The following is a 13,871-nucleotide window of genomic DNA, read 5'->3' on the forward strand; positions in this document are numbered from 1 at the left end:
AATTGGACATTTTCACAATGAGAAGAGATAAGGCATGATGTTATTAGGTAAGCTACACTCTAGTAAGAGTCGTCACAAAATTATACTGCATATATAAATAAAATATTAGGTTTAGAAGTACATAACATATATTGAATACCCTTTGTCAGAGATTTTTCTTTTACTTCTTTCAAGTTTGAATACCCTTGGGGGAATTCCTGGCTTTGCCACCGAATGTTATTTACTTATTTTGCTCTCCCATGCAAAAGACTATATCGAAACTACTAGTGGGATTTAGCAACTCCTATATATCTACTATATATAATGACCATTGATAGGTTTATACATCCTTGATCCTATTGATCATGTCTAATGACACAGCTAGAATTGATACACAACGATTATATAATTCGAAATTGGAGCTCTTGCAATAATTATGAGGTACTTTAATATCGTTAAGCACATTGACTTGAACTGAATGAATAATATCCATAATTTGAATTTCTTTCGAGAGAGGGAAATAAGAAGTAACTTCTTACTAAATGTTCTGTTTTGCCCTTCTATTTGAGGGGTAGGACATTTAATTTGATCAGATATTCATACTTTGCTTTAAGAAGGTTTTCTTGGTAGAGCTAGAAACACCAAATCACAAAAGGAAAACCGATGGTGTAATTTACACAATTCCTGCTCCATATATTCTAACTTCCAGATGCTAATTCCTTGCTTATATATTCTTACGCAATGATACAGATACAAGTATATATTGTTAAATTAGGTTGATATAGTGTTTTCTTCAATGGCAACAAAGCATTTATACAGTATTTTTAGTTGGGTTAATTTGTGAAATTGTCAATGGAAGATGCTATTTTCCTTTTTGGCTTCTTCGTTTAAATTTCTCTTTGGTATGCTAGTTTCCTTGGTGAACACATGCAGCTAAAAGTTTGTCCATTTGATCAAGTTAAAAACTTGTTAAACTGGCAATTTGATAATCAGCTACTCCTACTTTTCTTTTTATGAGTAAAATTAGTTTGTAAAATCTTAGGAAAGCAGCTTATTAGATAGCTTAACTTGTTATTTTTGAGATCATCTTGGGTGAAACACATGCAGCTACAACTCCATTTGTTCAAGTTAAAAACTTGTATACCGGCCATATATATGTATATGCAGCTACTTTTCTTTTATGGGTAAAAGTGATCTTAGAAAATTAAAGCATCCTATACGATTTGAAACAATTAAATTGTTATTTAATTTATGAGAAGATTAAAACGAAAATTGTTGGTGTCAAAAAGCTGTTTGGCTTGTTTACTTGGAAAAGAAGAATGTAGTTTCTCCAGATATATTCACGTACACCTTTCGTGTTTGTCACAGAGGCAACTCAATAATATTGGTGTCCTAAGGCCAAGATATAATAAGAGGCCAACTTGTTTAATTATTTTAGATATTTTTGTTGAAGTTATTTTTTTTACTTTTTAAGATGCAATTTCATTTTGATGATGTAACCAATCCCTTTAATCTTTGTTGTAACATTACTAACCTTAGCTTTGATAAGATTTTATTAAGTTTAATTTTGAATTTTTTCTTTTCACATGACCGTCAACATAACTTACTATATAGCATTGCCTCCCAAAGTAACAATCATGTAGAAATTTGTATTTACAAAGATGATAAATATTTTACGAGCTTGAAGCGTGCCTATAGAGATTTTGAAAGAAGATATCTTACAAAGTAAGAGTTGTAAATAAAATTTATTCAAGTTAGAGTAAGAAGAACTAGAACGTAACTGCAGATTTAAGTGCCTTTTATTTCATTTGAATTTTCTCAACCAACTCCGAAAAAAGACAATATAAAAAATTAAACTATGTTACTAAGGATTGGTGACAAGATAGCAAAAGATGATTAAAAAAATTTCTTATCACTATTTAATAATAAATGCAATTAATATTTAATTACATATAAAAAGGGTAGCTTTTGGGGCTCTAATTTTGTGAGGCCTAAAGCGGCCGCATTTAGTGGCTGAGGGATAAGCCGCCTCTGGTTTGTCATCTTTACCTTCTATATGCATGCATGGTAGGGGTCTTGCCAAACCCCCTCCATCACTTCAGGAACCTCCTCCTCGGTGATGGCTTAAATAAAAAGAAACTTAAAAGAATCCACTTTTATTAGGTTATGATGTATATTTAAACCAGAATGGCGGCAATGAAGCATGTACGTTCCATTTGGCCAGCAGTTCTAGTTTTAAAATTTTTAACCTTGATTAATATTAGACCGATCGAGCACACTTGAACAGTTGACCTTGACCCGAGCTGGACTTGACCAAATTAAAAGGCCAAGCAATAATCCTAGAATATCTTACGTTATTAATTAGAATCTAACAGTTAGTATTCACATCCTCCTAGCTTCTCTATGGCTTTTTTTCTAATAGAAACTTAATTATCTGCTGATCTTTAACTGTAAATGAAATTAAGAAAGTTTCTGCTTATGGAGAGTAGAATTACTCAGTTAATAATTAATCCTAACCTTGCCAACTTAAACTTGTCCATTAATCACGGTTACGTTGTTGTAAACATCTGGTATGCGACATCCACTAACGAAAATCTGCGTTGAAAAAGTGCACTAAGCAGAACAAAGCACTCCCTCCTCAGAGAGTCTTCATACTCAATTGAGAATTTTAGGGAGGGAAGAGAAATCCCTGGAATCGACTGCATCCCTTATGAGTCAAGATTCAAATCTCATTAAGGTTAAACTTCAAGATTTTCCTTGGTAGCCTACTTTCAATTGGATGATACCAAATGCATTGATCGAGATAGTTTATTCGCACACGAGCTAGAACGAGGTTATTTACCAAAAGCTTGATCATATTGTTACGATCAATAGCAATCATATGATTATACTACTAATGCACCAGTGGTCTAGTGGTAGAATAGTACCCTGCCACGGTACAGACCCGGGTTCGATTCCCGGCTGGTGCAAAGTGTATATTTTTTGGGCCAAACTTTCTTTTTTGGAACTAAGGTATGCAAAAAGTTGAAAGAACGGTATGTCATTCTTCTCCTTCTAAACGGAAACATACAGAGGAAAGAATTTAGATCAACTCCAAAAGCAAAAGTTGAGTACAATTTCCCCAGCCCCCTCCCCGTGTTTGCTCGGAGAGAAGAAGAACAAAAATCACCCTCTAGACCCTTTGCAAGTTGAAACCTGCCAATTGCGTCTGTGCCACGAATTCTGATTTTCTTAATCTTTCGATAACAATGCCAATACCAACAAATAGAAGAAAAAATGAAAATGTGAACATACCCATATGTCAAAGCGGATGACTGAAAAGTCTACATCGGGCTAAACCCTGATTCTACTTTAGGAAAGAACGATTTATAGCTCACATGTATAAACTGTGCAAAAGAGTATTTGTGCTATCACGTAATATAACTGGTTGGACGAGATACTAACTTCTCCTACCAGGGGCGGATCTATAGCCCATATTACTGGGCACGTGAACCCATGGTCTCTCTGTCAAACTAGGTATCTTATATACATATTTTCTAGAATTGATCTAGTATTATGTATTGGCACTCATGCTCCATAAAGGTTGCATGGTGCACTTGGTTCAATACTTAATTATTTAATCAAAGAAGCAGAGATCAATTCCCACTTAGCATTTTTTTCCCCTCCGTGGTGCACCCATGTTCTAGAAATCCTACTAGAAATCCTAGATCCGCCTCTGTAGACCTACGTATCATTACTTTCTACCGTTAGTTTAAAAGTGACCTAATTGTATAAATCCTTTTTATCTCTTGAGTACATAAAACTTCCAACAATCATCCAAGAAACCCTCTAGATTCGGTGAAATTGGGACCAACTGTGCTTTGAGTGACCGAGTAAAACTTCGGTTTCTAAGACTCCACTCCATGTGGTAATTAATTCATTGATCGACTTAAAATCAACCCCAGATCGTAACATCCCACCAGGTACGAGGTGTGTAAAAGGGGCTGTGGAGAACTTTCCTTAACTTACCATCTTACGAATGTCCTTTGCTGCAGAAACAACAATACTTTTAGCTCTCTATCAACTTAGGCGCCTGAAATAAAATGTTTAACTGCATAGTACTGATATTCCATTTGACACTGAAAAGCATCTGTTGCACCAAAACATCTTTTACACAGACCCACAAGTCACAAAATTCTTACATTGAGGAATTGGCAGCAGAATTTTGAGTAAAAACAGCATTTCTTTCTGCACACAAAACCACTACATATTCTAGTTCACAATGCTAATTATCTAGTGAGATAGTATACCACCAAAAAGAGGACCACAAATGAGGCTACAAGTGTAAACATTCTTCGGCTTGATTTGGTCTCGAATACCTAAGAAGCAAAGAAGACAGTTCAGATTCTGCAATACAAGGCAAAGTTGGTTTACATATCGTCCAATATTACATACCATCTTAAATTTATCCATTGTTCCAGCCAAAACTCCCCTTGAAGAATCCATATCATTACCCTGAATAGCCATACAGGAAAAGATTGCGCATATTTTAGTAATACAACAAACATAAAAGCATGAGGTAAGTTACTTCATTGAAGTGTGCTGACCATTCTGTCCAGCATCCTATTATGTGTCTCCACTTCCTCGTGTATATCACCTGATAACTGGTGGATTTAAGACTTCATCAGGACAAATCTAAAACTCTTCAAAAGTTCAAGATGCTCATTGCCAACAACACAGCAATGTTAGTTGATGCACACATATTGAATGATGATCCAGAAGAGAGAAAGAAACTTAGAAGAACTCAAATACTTATGTTGCAACAAAAAGCAAAAACAGGTTTTCCAACCTAATCAATGACCACCATAGTTAAATATACATAACAATAAGTTGAGAAATGAGCTTTCTAAAGCATAAAAGGATATCTGAGAGTGTGCTCAATCTGGGATTTCACAAAAGATGTTCTAAAAATGGTGCATAGTATGTTCCATTGAAAATTACTGAAAGATGAATAATTTTGACCTCCCAAAACCATCAGTTGTCTACTAACATTCCATGCCAAACATGGGAAATGAGCATATAAACAACTACATAGCATTGAAGAGACAAAAGGAATCTTCTCTTCAAGGAAGATGGTGTATATTTTACCCCATGAGAGATCAAATAGTTAGGCTCCATCTACTACTACTTACCAAAAAAAGTTCTCCCCCTTTGGAACCTCAATCACCCTTTAAGAGGGGTCTATAGTTCAAATACACAACAAAAATGATGGTGCTCTTTTACCTGACCAGTAAACATAGAAAATGAAACTTAAGCTGAATAAAACTAAAAGCTTCTACATGTGCAGGACTTACTCTTTTCAGCAGATTAACTCTATCTTGCAACCCATCCATTGCTTTCTCATTCTCTTGTTCATCAATTTCATGTGAAGCATATGACGACGAAGCCCTTATACCACCTTCCTCAATTCCATCAAATAGTGCTGCTCTGTTGCTACGTTCCCTAAAATCAAGGATTGTTAAGCAATAGGAAGAGATGGGTGCAAATAAGAATGTTCTTTTACAATTACAAGAGCAAAAAGCAGCCCTGGTTATGAAGTCACCCCACCCCCAGTAGGTTAGCGCGGATAAAGGCTAGAAACAAAGTTGCCAGTTCAACTTTTTGGGGTTTTCTTGCCACTTCAAATTACCCCGGCCATGTAAAATATGAGAGTCTAAGGCTGCAACAGAAATGATAAAGTTCACACCAAAGTTGGATGAAGCCTATAGTCCCATATTTACATCTCATACTACATAAAAAGAGGATCAGGCACGGGGAACATACACATTCAATGCACAAGCAGGATATAGTCATAATACTTTCTTATTTTTATTTAAATGAAGAAGGATTAGGTCATAATACTTTTTCCTTTTTAACTGTAGAAGAGCAAATTTTGGTCCTAAATAATATACTAGCTTAAAGCTTGTATCCATTCTACTTAATGTAATTGCTTTAGAAAACACATGATTTAGCAATTGAGGTGGAAGAATGATAGTCCACACTAATAAAGCATTGGTAGGATGGGAACAAGATAAAATCAACTATGTGCCACCTAATTACACATTTTAAGGTTGTTTTTGAGGTCTAAATACTACCGAGGTCACATATATTTGCGGGTAGTAGTGTCCATCCAGTGAACTAGCGTAAAATCATACAAATAAACTGTGAAAGAGAACTAACAGGATTCTAAAACATACTGCAGAACACAGGAAGTTTTCTTTAAACAAAAAAAAAAGGAAAAGAGAGAGTCGTAAAGTATATAATAATGGCCATAATAATGTAATATCAACCTAGTTGACTGGTCATGCATGTCAAATATAGGTTTGAGATGAGATCAAATTGAGCAACATGGATAGTGAGGATTCATATAGCTGACCCCAACTTACTTGGGAATGAGTCATTATTGTTGTAGTTTTTTAAGTAATATCAAGATCCATGGTAGATGGAGAAATGCATCCTAATATGCATTGGTTAAGCAGAAAAAAAGAGTACAAGCTTGGGCTAGCATGTGGATATTCTGATTACCACAATATCAATGAAAGAACTACACCTCAATCCTAAACTAGTTGAGCCGGTTATATCAGATATGAATCCTCTGTATCTATGCAAGTCCATTTACCACAGTGTCGTGATAATTCAAAAAAAAATCACCTGATCCTGTTCTCGATATAAGAAAGGGTACCAAATGATTTAATCTATGCTATTAACATAATTAATGTGATGAATCAGATGATCTGCATGAAAAATCATTGATTAAGAGCAAAGACAGGATAAAGCTCGAAAAAAGAACCTTCGAGAATTCATGGCTAGCAGAGATTGGAGGTCGCACTAGGAATGATGTGAAACTTCGAAACCTGTTAGCGAATTGCAACAATAGATCAAATAATTAGCCAAATCAGTGTATATATATAATATCACGATTGTCAAAGTAACAACCCTAGGGTACAGATGCGAGAAATGATTTGAAAAATCATACACAAAAATGAAGTATACAACGAATTATCGAAAACGAAGAATTTCAGATCTGCTGGAAATTTAGGTGGAAATTGCCTGCAGATGATCGCCAAACGGAGACACTGTAGTTTTTGAGGGTGAAATAGGACTCTAAAATCCTTTTGCTTTATACCGGGAAGATTAGGAAAACCAAATGGATTTATCAGCCAATACTCCAAGCTGCCAGTTCTAAAATACTTTATCAGTTTCCAAATATGTGACCACATTTAACTCTCTAATTTCAATTTATTATGTGACCTAGTATAATTTAGCACCGAATTTTTTCAAATACTTTTAAAATTTATAATCTTAATATGCTACTCACTTTAGCATTTGTATTGATATAAGAAAATTTATATTTGTAATCTTAAACACGGCATAATATTTTTGTGGTTAAAAGATAAAAGTAAAATTTAAATATAAATATTTTCAAATATATGAATATGTAATTCTTTTTTAAATTAATTATAAGGTAATAATGTAACACACAAAAAAAATGAATGAATGGAGTATTATTTAGAGAGTCAACTAGGACCACAACTTTATATTTATTAATAAACATATTTTTAATAATTACATTTGTGATTTATAGTAGTTCTTTTTATTCACAAATTTACATTACCGAATAATTAGTAATATTTGGGATTGAAGAAAGTAATGTTTTTAAGTATATAAATTATATTTTTAAAAATATAAAAATAACAATCGGATCGATCAAAATGTAGAAGGTTTTAACTCTGATATTCAGAACTCTTTTATTTTTTTCAACGGAAAGAATAAATAGGAGTACTAATAAATGTAATCCTCATATTCTAAAAAACTTTAAAAGTGTTATAAATATAATTCTATTTAAGGTGAATGTCTATACTTTAGAAAGATTTTAGGGTTTGTTACTTTTTGGCCAAGTCACTTTACCCCTATAAATAGATGGGTTCTATTCCATTGTAATTCATCCTAAATCAATAAGAATTTTCTCTCTCGACTTTTCTCTATAATACTGTTCTTCTTCTATTGTTTCATAACACGTTATCAGCACGAGACTCTAACTAATTGAGTAAAGACTTTGGGATACGTGCATCATGCTAAACTACATAACATTTAGCATAATGATTGTCAATTGTTCCATGAACTTCCTTCACTAATAATTTCTGGATTTAAGGTAAGTATTTTACCTTATTTTTCTCTTTTAAAATTCTTGAGATTTTATAATTTGACTTTAAATACAAACAAACACAATAAATTTTGATTATAACTCTAATAGAGTTTGTAAGAAATTATAACCACCCGAAGTAGTAAAAATTCTATGTCTTGCCATGATCAAATTCATGTATGATTGTGAGCACAAGAAGTTAAAACACGTCCCATTGAATTTGCTTCATTCTCCTTTAATATGATAGCAACGTGTGATAAGTCTTGAAAGGAGACAAAATTATTATCGTAAAGTTATCAATGGTTAGAGACGTGGCAATTTACGAAATTACCATCGTCACTATTGTAGTAATGAGAACAATAAGAATTCTCAAAATAATCTTTCACTCTGTGAAAGTAATATTTGTCATCGATTTGACATGAGATTTTGTAAAGCACATATAGATGATTATGATCCATTTATGATGTGAAATGTGACAATATATGATTTATGAATACATATTCATTCTTGGAAGAATATGAACGTGCTAGTGGTAGTGAATATACCACACTCACCTCTAGAATGAGATCATAAATGGTCATGATCATGTATCTATTGTGATTATGCCAAAATAGTATAGCAATGTGACTATTACAGGGCAAAAGTAATGGAAGCAACATATCTTGCCTATAATAATTTTGACCATGACAATAATGGTATAACTTTCTTCTTGAAAGAAATATTCACCATATGGATATTGATAAATATTTGGTAGTACAAAGTTAATCAAAAGCTCTGGAAGAGTCAGCTATGCTATTTTTTGGAGAAATAAAATTGATTACCTAAGGTATTGTATCGTAGTAAGTCTCAAAGAAACTTATTGAGTTTCTAAAGTATTCGCGAAAGCGGTTGATTATATTGAGACTATTAATAAAGGAAAGATTTAATATCTTCTATTACTACAACTTGTAGCGGGGTAATATGTATGTGATAAGCTACTCGCTTTATTCTTCAGTTTGTACTACACAAATAAAAGAATGCTACAATAAAGTAGAAGTTTATTGATACAAAAACTCGTATCATAATAAACTTGGAGTTTATTGATAATTACACATGTCATGGTGTAAACCTGAAGTTTATCAATATTGAAAATTTATCCAATTGGTATAATTGGTTTAGCCATATTAATTAAAGTATGATGTGAAAAAAATAAAAAATAATTCACATGGGTAAATATTAAAGAACTAGAAAGTTCTATACGAATTCTCTTATGTTGTTTGTTCTCATTAATTAATAGACCAACTAAAATTGGGATTGGATCCCATGAATGCTAGAAATATCAATGGTGAATATGGGCTCATTCACCTGCCATGTATACTACATAAGATGTATCAATGAGATGGTTACATGTGCGATTATTATTAACCCGCAACATGGTGTTTGGAGGGTAACTTGCTCAATAATTTAATTTGGAGCATAATTTTCAGATTTTCTATTCAAGATAGTTCATCTTGATAAGATGATTTACATCACAGTTGGTTTAGCAAAATGATTTATTGAGTGCCTCCACTTAATAGCTAAACTATTTCTTATGAGAGCAAAGTTATCTATAGTAGTTTGATATAGGTTATATACGAAAGTATATTACATTCTCCCCTCACAAGTGGTTCAGGGTCAGGAACCAAATAATTTTATCTTATTATTATTGATGTGCAGTATATATTTGTCACGACCCTAAAATCGATCCGATCGTGATGGTGTCTATCGTGAAACTAGGCCAGCCGACACAAACCCCAAATCCAACCAGTATTTCATAAAAGTCATTTTAATCTATTAATTAACAAAATTTCATAATATAAGCCTAAATAACCAGTGCAAAAAATAACACGAGCCCGACATCGGGGTGTCACAAGTCACGAGCAACTACAAGGTCTGTCAAGTACAATAAAATCTATCAAAATCTGGGAACAATACTAATATAATCTAGGGAAGATAAGAGGGAGAAGAGAAGGGTTGCGAACGCCGTGCAACTACCTTGCCGACTCCAAGACCTGCTGAATGGGCAATCAGCACTCGCTATCAAGACCCGCAACTCCTGAATCTGCACACAAGGTGCAGGGAGTAATGTGAGTATGCCAACTCAGTAAGTAATAAAAGTAAATGAATGGTGAGCAGTAAGAAATCAGATAATTCCACGTCATAGCACTACAACAAATACGATATGGTTCCAAAACAATGTAGAAGTCAATTATCTCATAAAAACTCAGTTTCAGTAAAAATACTTCGAAAAATGTCTTTCTACAATTTCAACAAAGAATCAAGAAGTTTAGAGTAAAAAGTGATGAAATCATAATCAGCCCCTCGGCCAAAATATGTATCATATACTGCCCCTCGGGCATAATATCAACAGAACTAGCCCCTCGGGCTATCTCACAATCACTCGTAATTAGCCTCTCAGACATAACATGTATCAGAATCAGCCCCTCGGGCAACAATATATCACTCACTCTGGGTACCCGCGCTCATTGGGGGTGTTCAGGCTCCGAAGGGGCTCCTACAGCCCAAGCGCTATCACAAGCCATCTCATGGCATAATAAATCAGGCCACCGGCCTCTCATATATCACAAATCAGTACAACATGTTGCGGCGCACAACCCAATCCCATGATATCCTCACAATATGGGGCCCCCACCACACTCGGTCAAAAATCTCTCAAGCCACTCAGGTTAACAGTAAACAGGGTGCTCAGCCCAAAAATATCATTTATAGTATCAAAATGGAGTAAATAAGGCTGAGTTATGAAATCAGTAAAATACAGCATGACTGAGTACAAATATTAACTCAAAACAGTGAGGAATAGCAGTATAAAAAGCCCCTAAGGATCCAAGCAGCTTGGCATGATGCCCAAATATGGTATTCAGCCCAAAACATAGTAATACTTTCAATAACACAATGATATCAAATAGTTTTTAGTCAAATATGCGACTTATTAGTCGTACGGGACGGACCTAGTCATAATCCCCAATGATGCACGCCTCCCCACGCTCGTCATCTAGCGTGTGCATCACCTCAAAGTAGTGAAACGATGTGAAATTCGGGGTTTCATCTCAGGACAATATTTACAATCATTACTTACCTCAAACCGATCAAAACTCTAATCCGTGATGCCCTTTCCTCTCGACTCGGCCTCCAAATGCTCCAAATCTAACCAAAATCAGTGTCACATCATTAATACATGCTAAAGGAACAAAGCCCATGCAAAAATAATCAAATTAACTCGAAAATCCCGAATTTGGCCAAATCCGACACCTGGGTCCACGTCTCGAAATCCGATAAAAATCACAAAACCAGAAAACCCATTCGCTCATGAGTCTACCCATATCAAATTCACCAAAATCCTACATCAAATAGCCATCCAAATCCCCAAAATCAACTCTCCAAATTTTCTTCCATTTTCCCCAATTTTCACCCCAAATTCTCAAATTAAACGATAAAAATGAAGACATAATCATGGGATTTAACCAAATTTGAGTGAAAAACACTTACCCCAATCACTCCTCTGAAAATTCCCTCTAAAATCGCCTTCTCCTGAGCTTTCTATTGAATTTTGGAATTATGAACTCAAACCCTCGTTTTTGAACTTAAACATTCTGCCCAGTTATTTCCTTCATCGCGATCGCGAAATTTGCCTCGTGATCGCGAAGCACAAAAATGGACTGCCCCTCAACTTACCTTACGCGATCACAGAAACACATACGCGATCGTTGATAACAAGCTCATCAAACAACGCGAACGCGACCCTCACTACGCGATTGTGTAGAGCAATTCCTTCACCTCACGACCGCTCCAAATCCCTCTTCGCGAGCGCGACCTTAGCCACGCGTTTGCGTTAGCCAACTCAACACACCTTCGTGATCGCATACCCCAATTGGAGATCGCATAGAACAATTCCACCTCTGACCCAACTAAGCCTTCGCGATCGTGGCCCCCTCTTTGCGATTGCGAAGAACAACCCTTTTGCAACAGAACACCAGCAAATCTGCCAATTTTTCAAGTCCATAAATGCCCAGTTGAGCATCCGAAACACACTCGAGTCCCTCGGGACCTCAATCAAACATGCCAACACATTCCATAACATCATTCAAACTTAGTCGAGCCTTCGAATCGCTCAAAACAACATCAAAACACCAAATCAACCTCGGATTCAAGCCTAAGAACTTATAAACTTTCAAATTCCACAAACAACGTCGAAACCTATCAAATCATCTCTGAATAACCTGAAATTTTGCACACACGTCAAAAATGACACTACGGACCTACTCCAATTTCTGGAATTCCATTTGGACCCCAATATCAAGATTCCACTGCCGATCGAAAACTTCAAATTTCCAATTTTGCCAATTCAAGACAAATTCTACCACGGACCTCCAAATTACGTTCTGAACACGCTCCTAAGTACCAAATCACCTAACAGATCTATCTGAACTATAAAAACCAAATTCTGAGGTCATTTACTCACAAGTCAACTTCCGTAGACTTTTACCACTAAAGCTTCCAAATAAGAGACTAAGTATCTCATTCCACTCTAAGATTACTCCGAACATAACACAACTAACATGATATGATGAAATACAGCTGAACAACACATAAGGAAGCAGAAATGAGAGGAAACGGAGCGGCAACTCATAAAATGACCGTGTGGGTTGTTACAATATTTTGATTAATATCATAATGCACAAAGATGGGTTCCCAAAATTGAAGAAAAAAGTTAGTTTTTCTAACATGAGGGGAAGACAAGATAAACAGTTGAAAAAAAGTTACGTGGAATGAATTATTATTTGTACATCTAGATTCTCGAATAAGATATTATGAACTTGAAGTTCATAAAAAGATAATCCATTTGCAATATATTGCAAAGCATGCCAGATGCATTTGCAGACCAAAAAAAGTAACTATATTCTCATTGCAAATGCTCCTATTAGAATAAGACCAAGAAGGACAAAGTCTATGGTACGCTTAAAGCATATAGATAAATCGAATTCAAATAAAATTCTTGATAAAGAAGATGAGCAAATTATCAAAATGATCAAAATAAGGAGGCATGTGATCTAGAAGATCACATGATATAATACTTCATAAAATCTCAGGAGCGGTTCAGGTACCTGAAAATATAAATGAAGAGATCTCTATGTCATGTATTTATGAAAAAAGGTGGTCGGGACCAATATAAAATATTCTTCGACGACATCTATGATAGCGTTAAGTATAGATGAGGATCTTAAGTCTGTCGAATACAAACACAAAAATATTGGTCAAATGGAAGAGACAAAATTCGAATATAATTGGTTTCATGTATCTTATATGTCTGGAATGATAAAAACTTGAAATAAATCTAAAGTCTATTTGTATGACTTATTTGACTATACTTATATGACAATCCCTGAAGTATTTAAATCGCTTAAATATATATAATTCGTGGTCCTGAAGTATCATATGCTAAGTGCAATTTGCGCACATATATATCTTACTATAACTATAAGTATGATAATGTGATAGCGAGAATTTTAACCTCTATGGAGATATTGAAAAGGTTATTCCACCACATTATATGAAGATGTTACATATATACAAGAATGATGATTTCAAGGTGCAACATATTCATTCAAGTGATTATATGGCTGATTTGTTCACCAAATCTCTACCGATATTTACAAAATTGGGATGCGGAGGCTCAAGGATGTGAAATGATGCT

At 34.7% G+C, this 13,871-nt stretch overlaps 1 protein-coding gene and 1 non-coding gene across 7 annotated transcripts; one reads left to right on the forward strand and one right to left on the reverse strand.

Moving 5' to 3' along the window:
• The first annotated feature begins 2,877 nt into the window (after positions 1-2,877).
• Positions 2,878-2,948, forward strand: TRNAG-GCC (transfer RNA glycine (anticodon GCC)). Its single transcript has one exon. It is a non-coding gene; the product is annotated as a tRNA-Gly (tRNA).
• A 1,109-nt stretch (positions 2,949-4,057) lies between these two features.
• LOC104233115 (bet1-like SNARE 1-1) lies at positions 4,058-7,276 on the reverse strand. Of its 6 annotated transcripts, none has more exons than XM_009786426.2 (6): positions 6,974-7,276; positions 6,788-6,851; positions 5,313-5,460; positions 4,566-4,622; positions 4,414-4,473; positions 4,058-4,337 (listed from the first exon to the last, which is right to left on the reverse strand). In XM_009786426.2, exons 2-6 carry the CDS (start codon positions 6,799-6,801, stop codon positions 4,248-4,250), a joined length of 369 nt encoding a protein of 122 aa, XP_009784728.1. In that variant the 5' UTR covers positions 6,802-6,851; positions 6,974-7,276; the 3' UTR covers positions 4,058-4,247. The 6 variants fall into 6 exon arrangements, with proteins under 6 accessions (XP_009784728.1, XP_009784733.1, XP_009784729.1 ...); XM_009786431.2 differs by having other exon boundaries at positions 5,313-5,451; positions 7,048-7,207; XM_009786427.2 differs by having other exon boundaries at positions 7,048-7,205.
• Positions 7,277-13,871: the final 6,595 nt, after the last annotated feature.

Source organism: Nicotiana sylvestris, chromosome 9 (assembly GCF_000393655.2).
Source record: "Nicotiana sylvestris chromosome 9, ASM39365v2, whole genome shotgun sequence".
In the NCBI taxonomy this organism is placed as follows: Eukaryota; Viridiplantae; Streptophyta; class Magnoliopsida; order Solanales; family Solanaceae; genus Nicotiana; species Nicotiana sylvestris.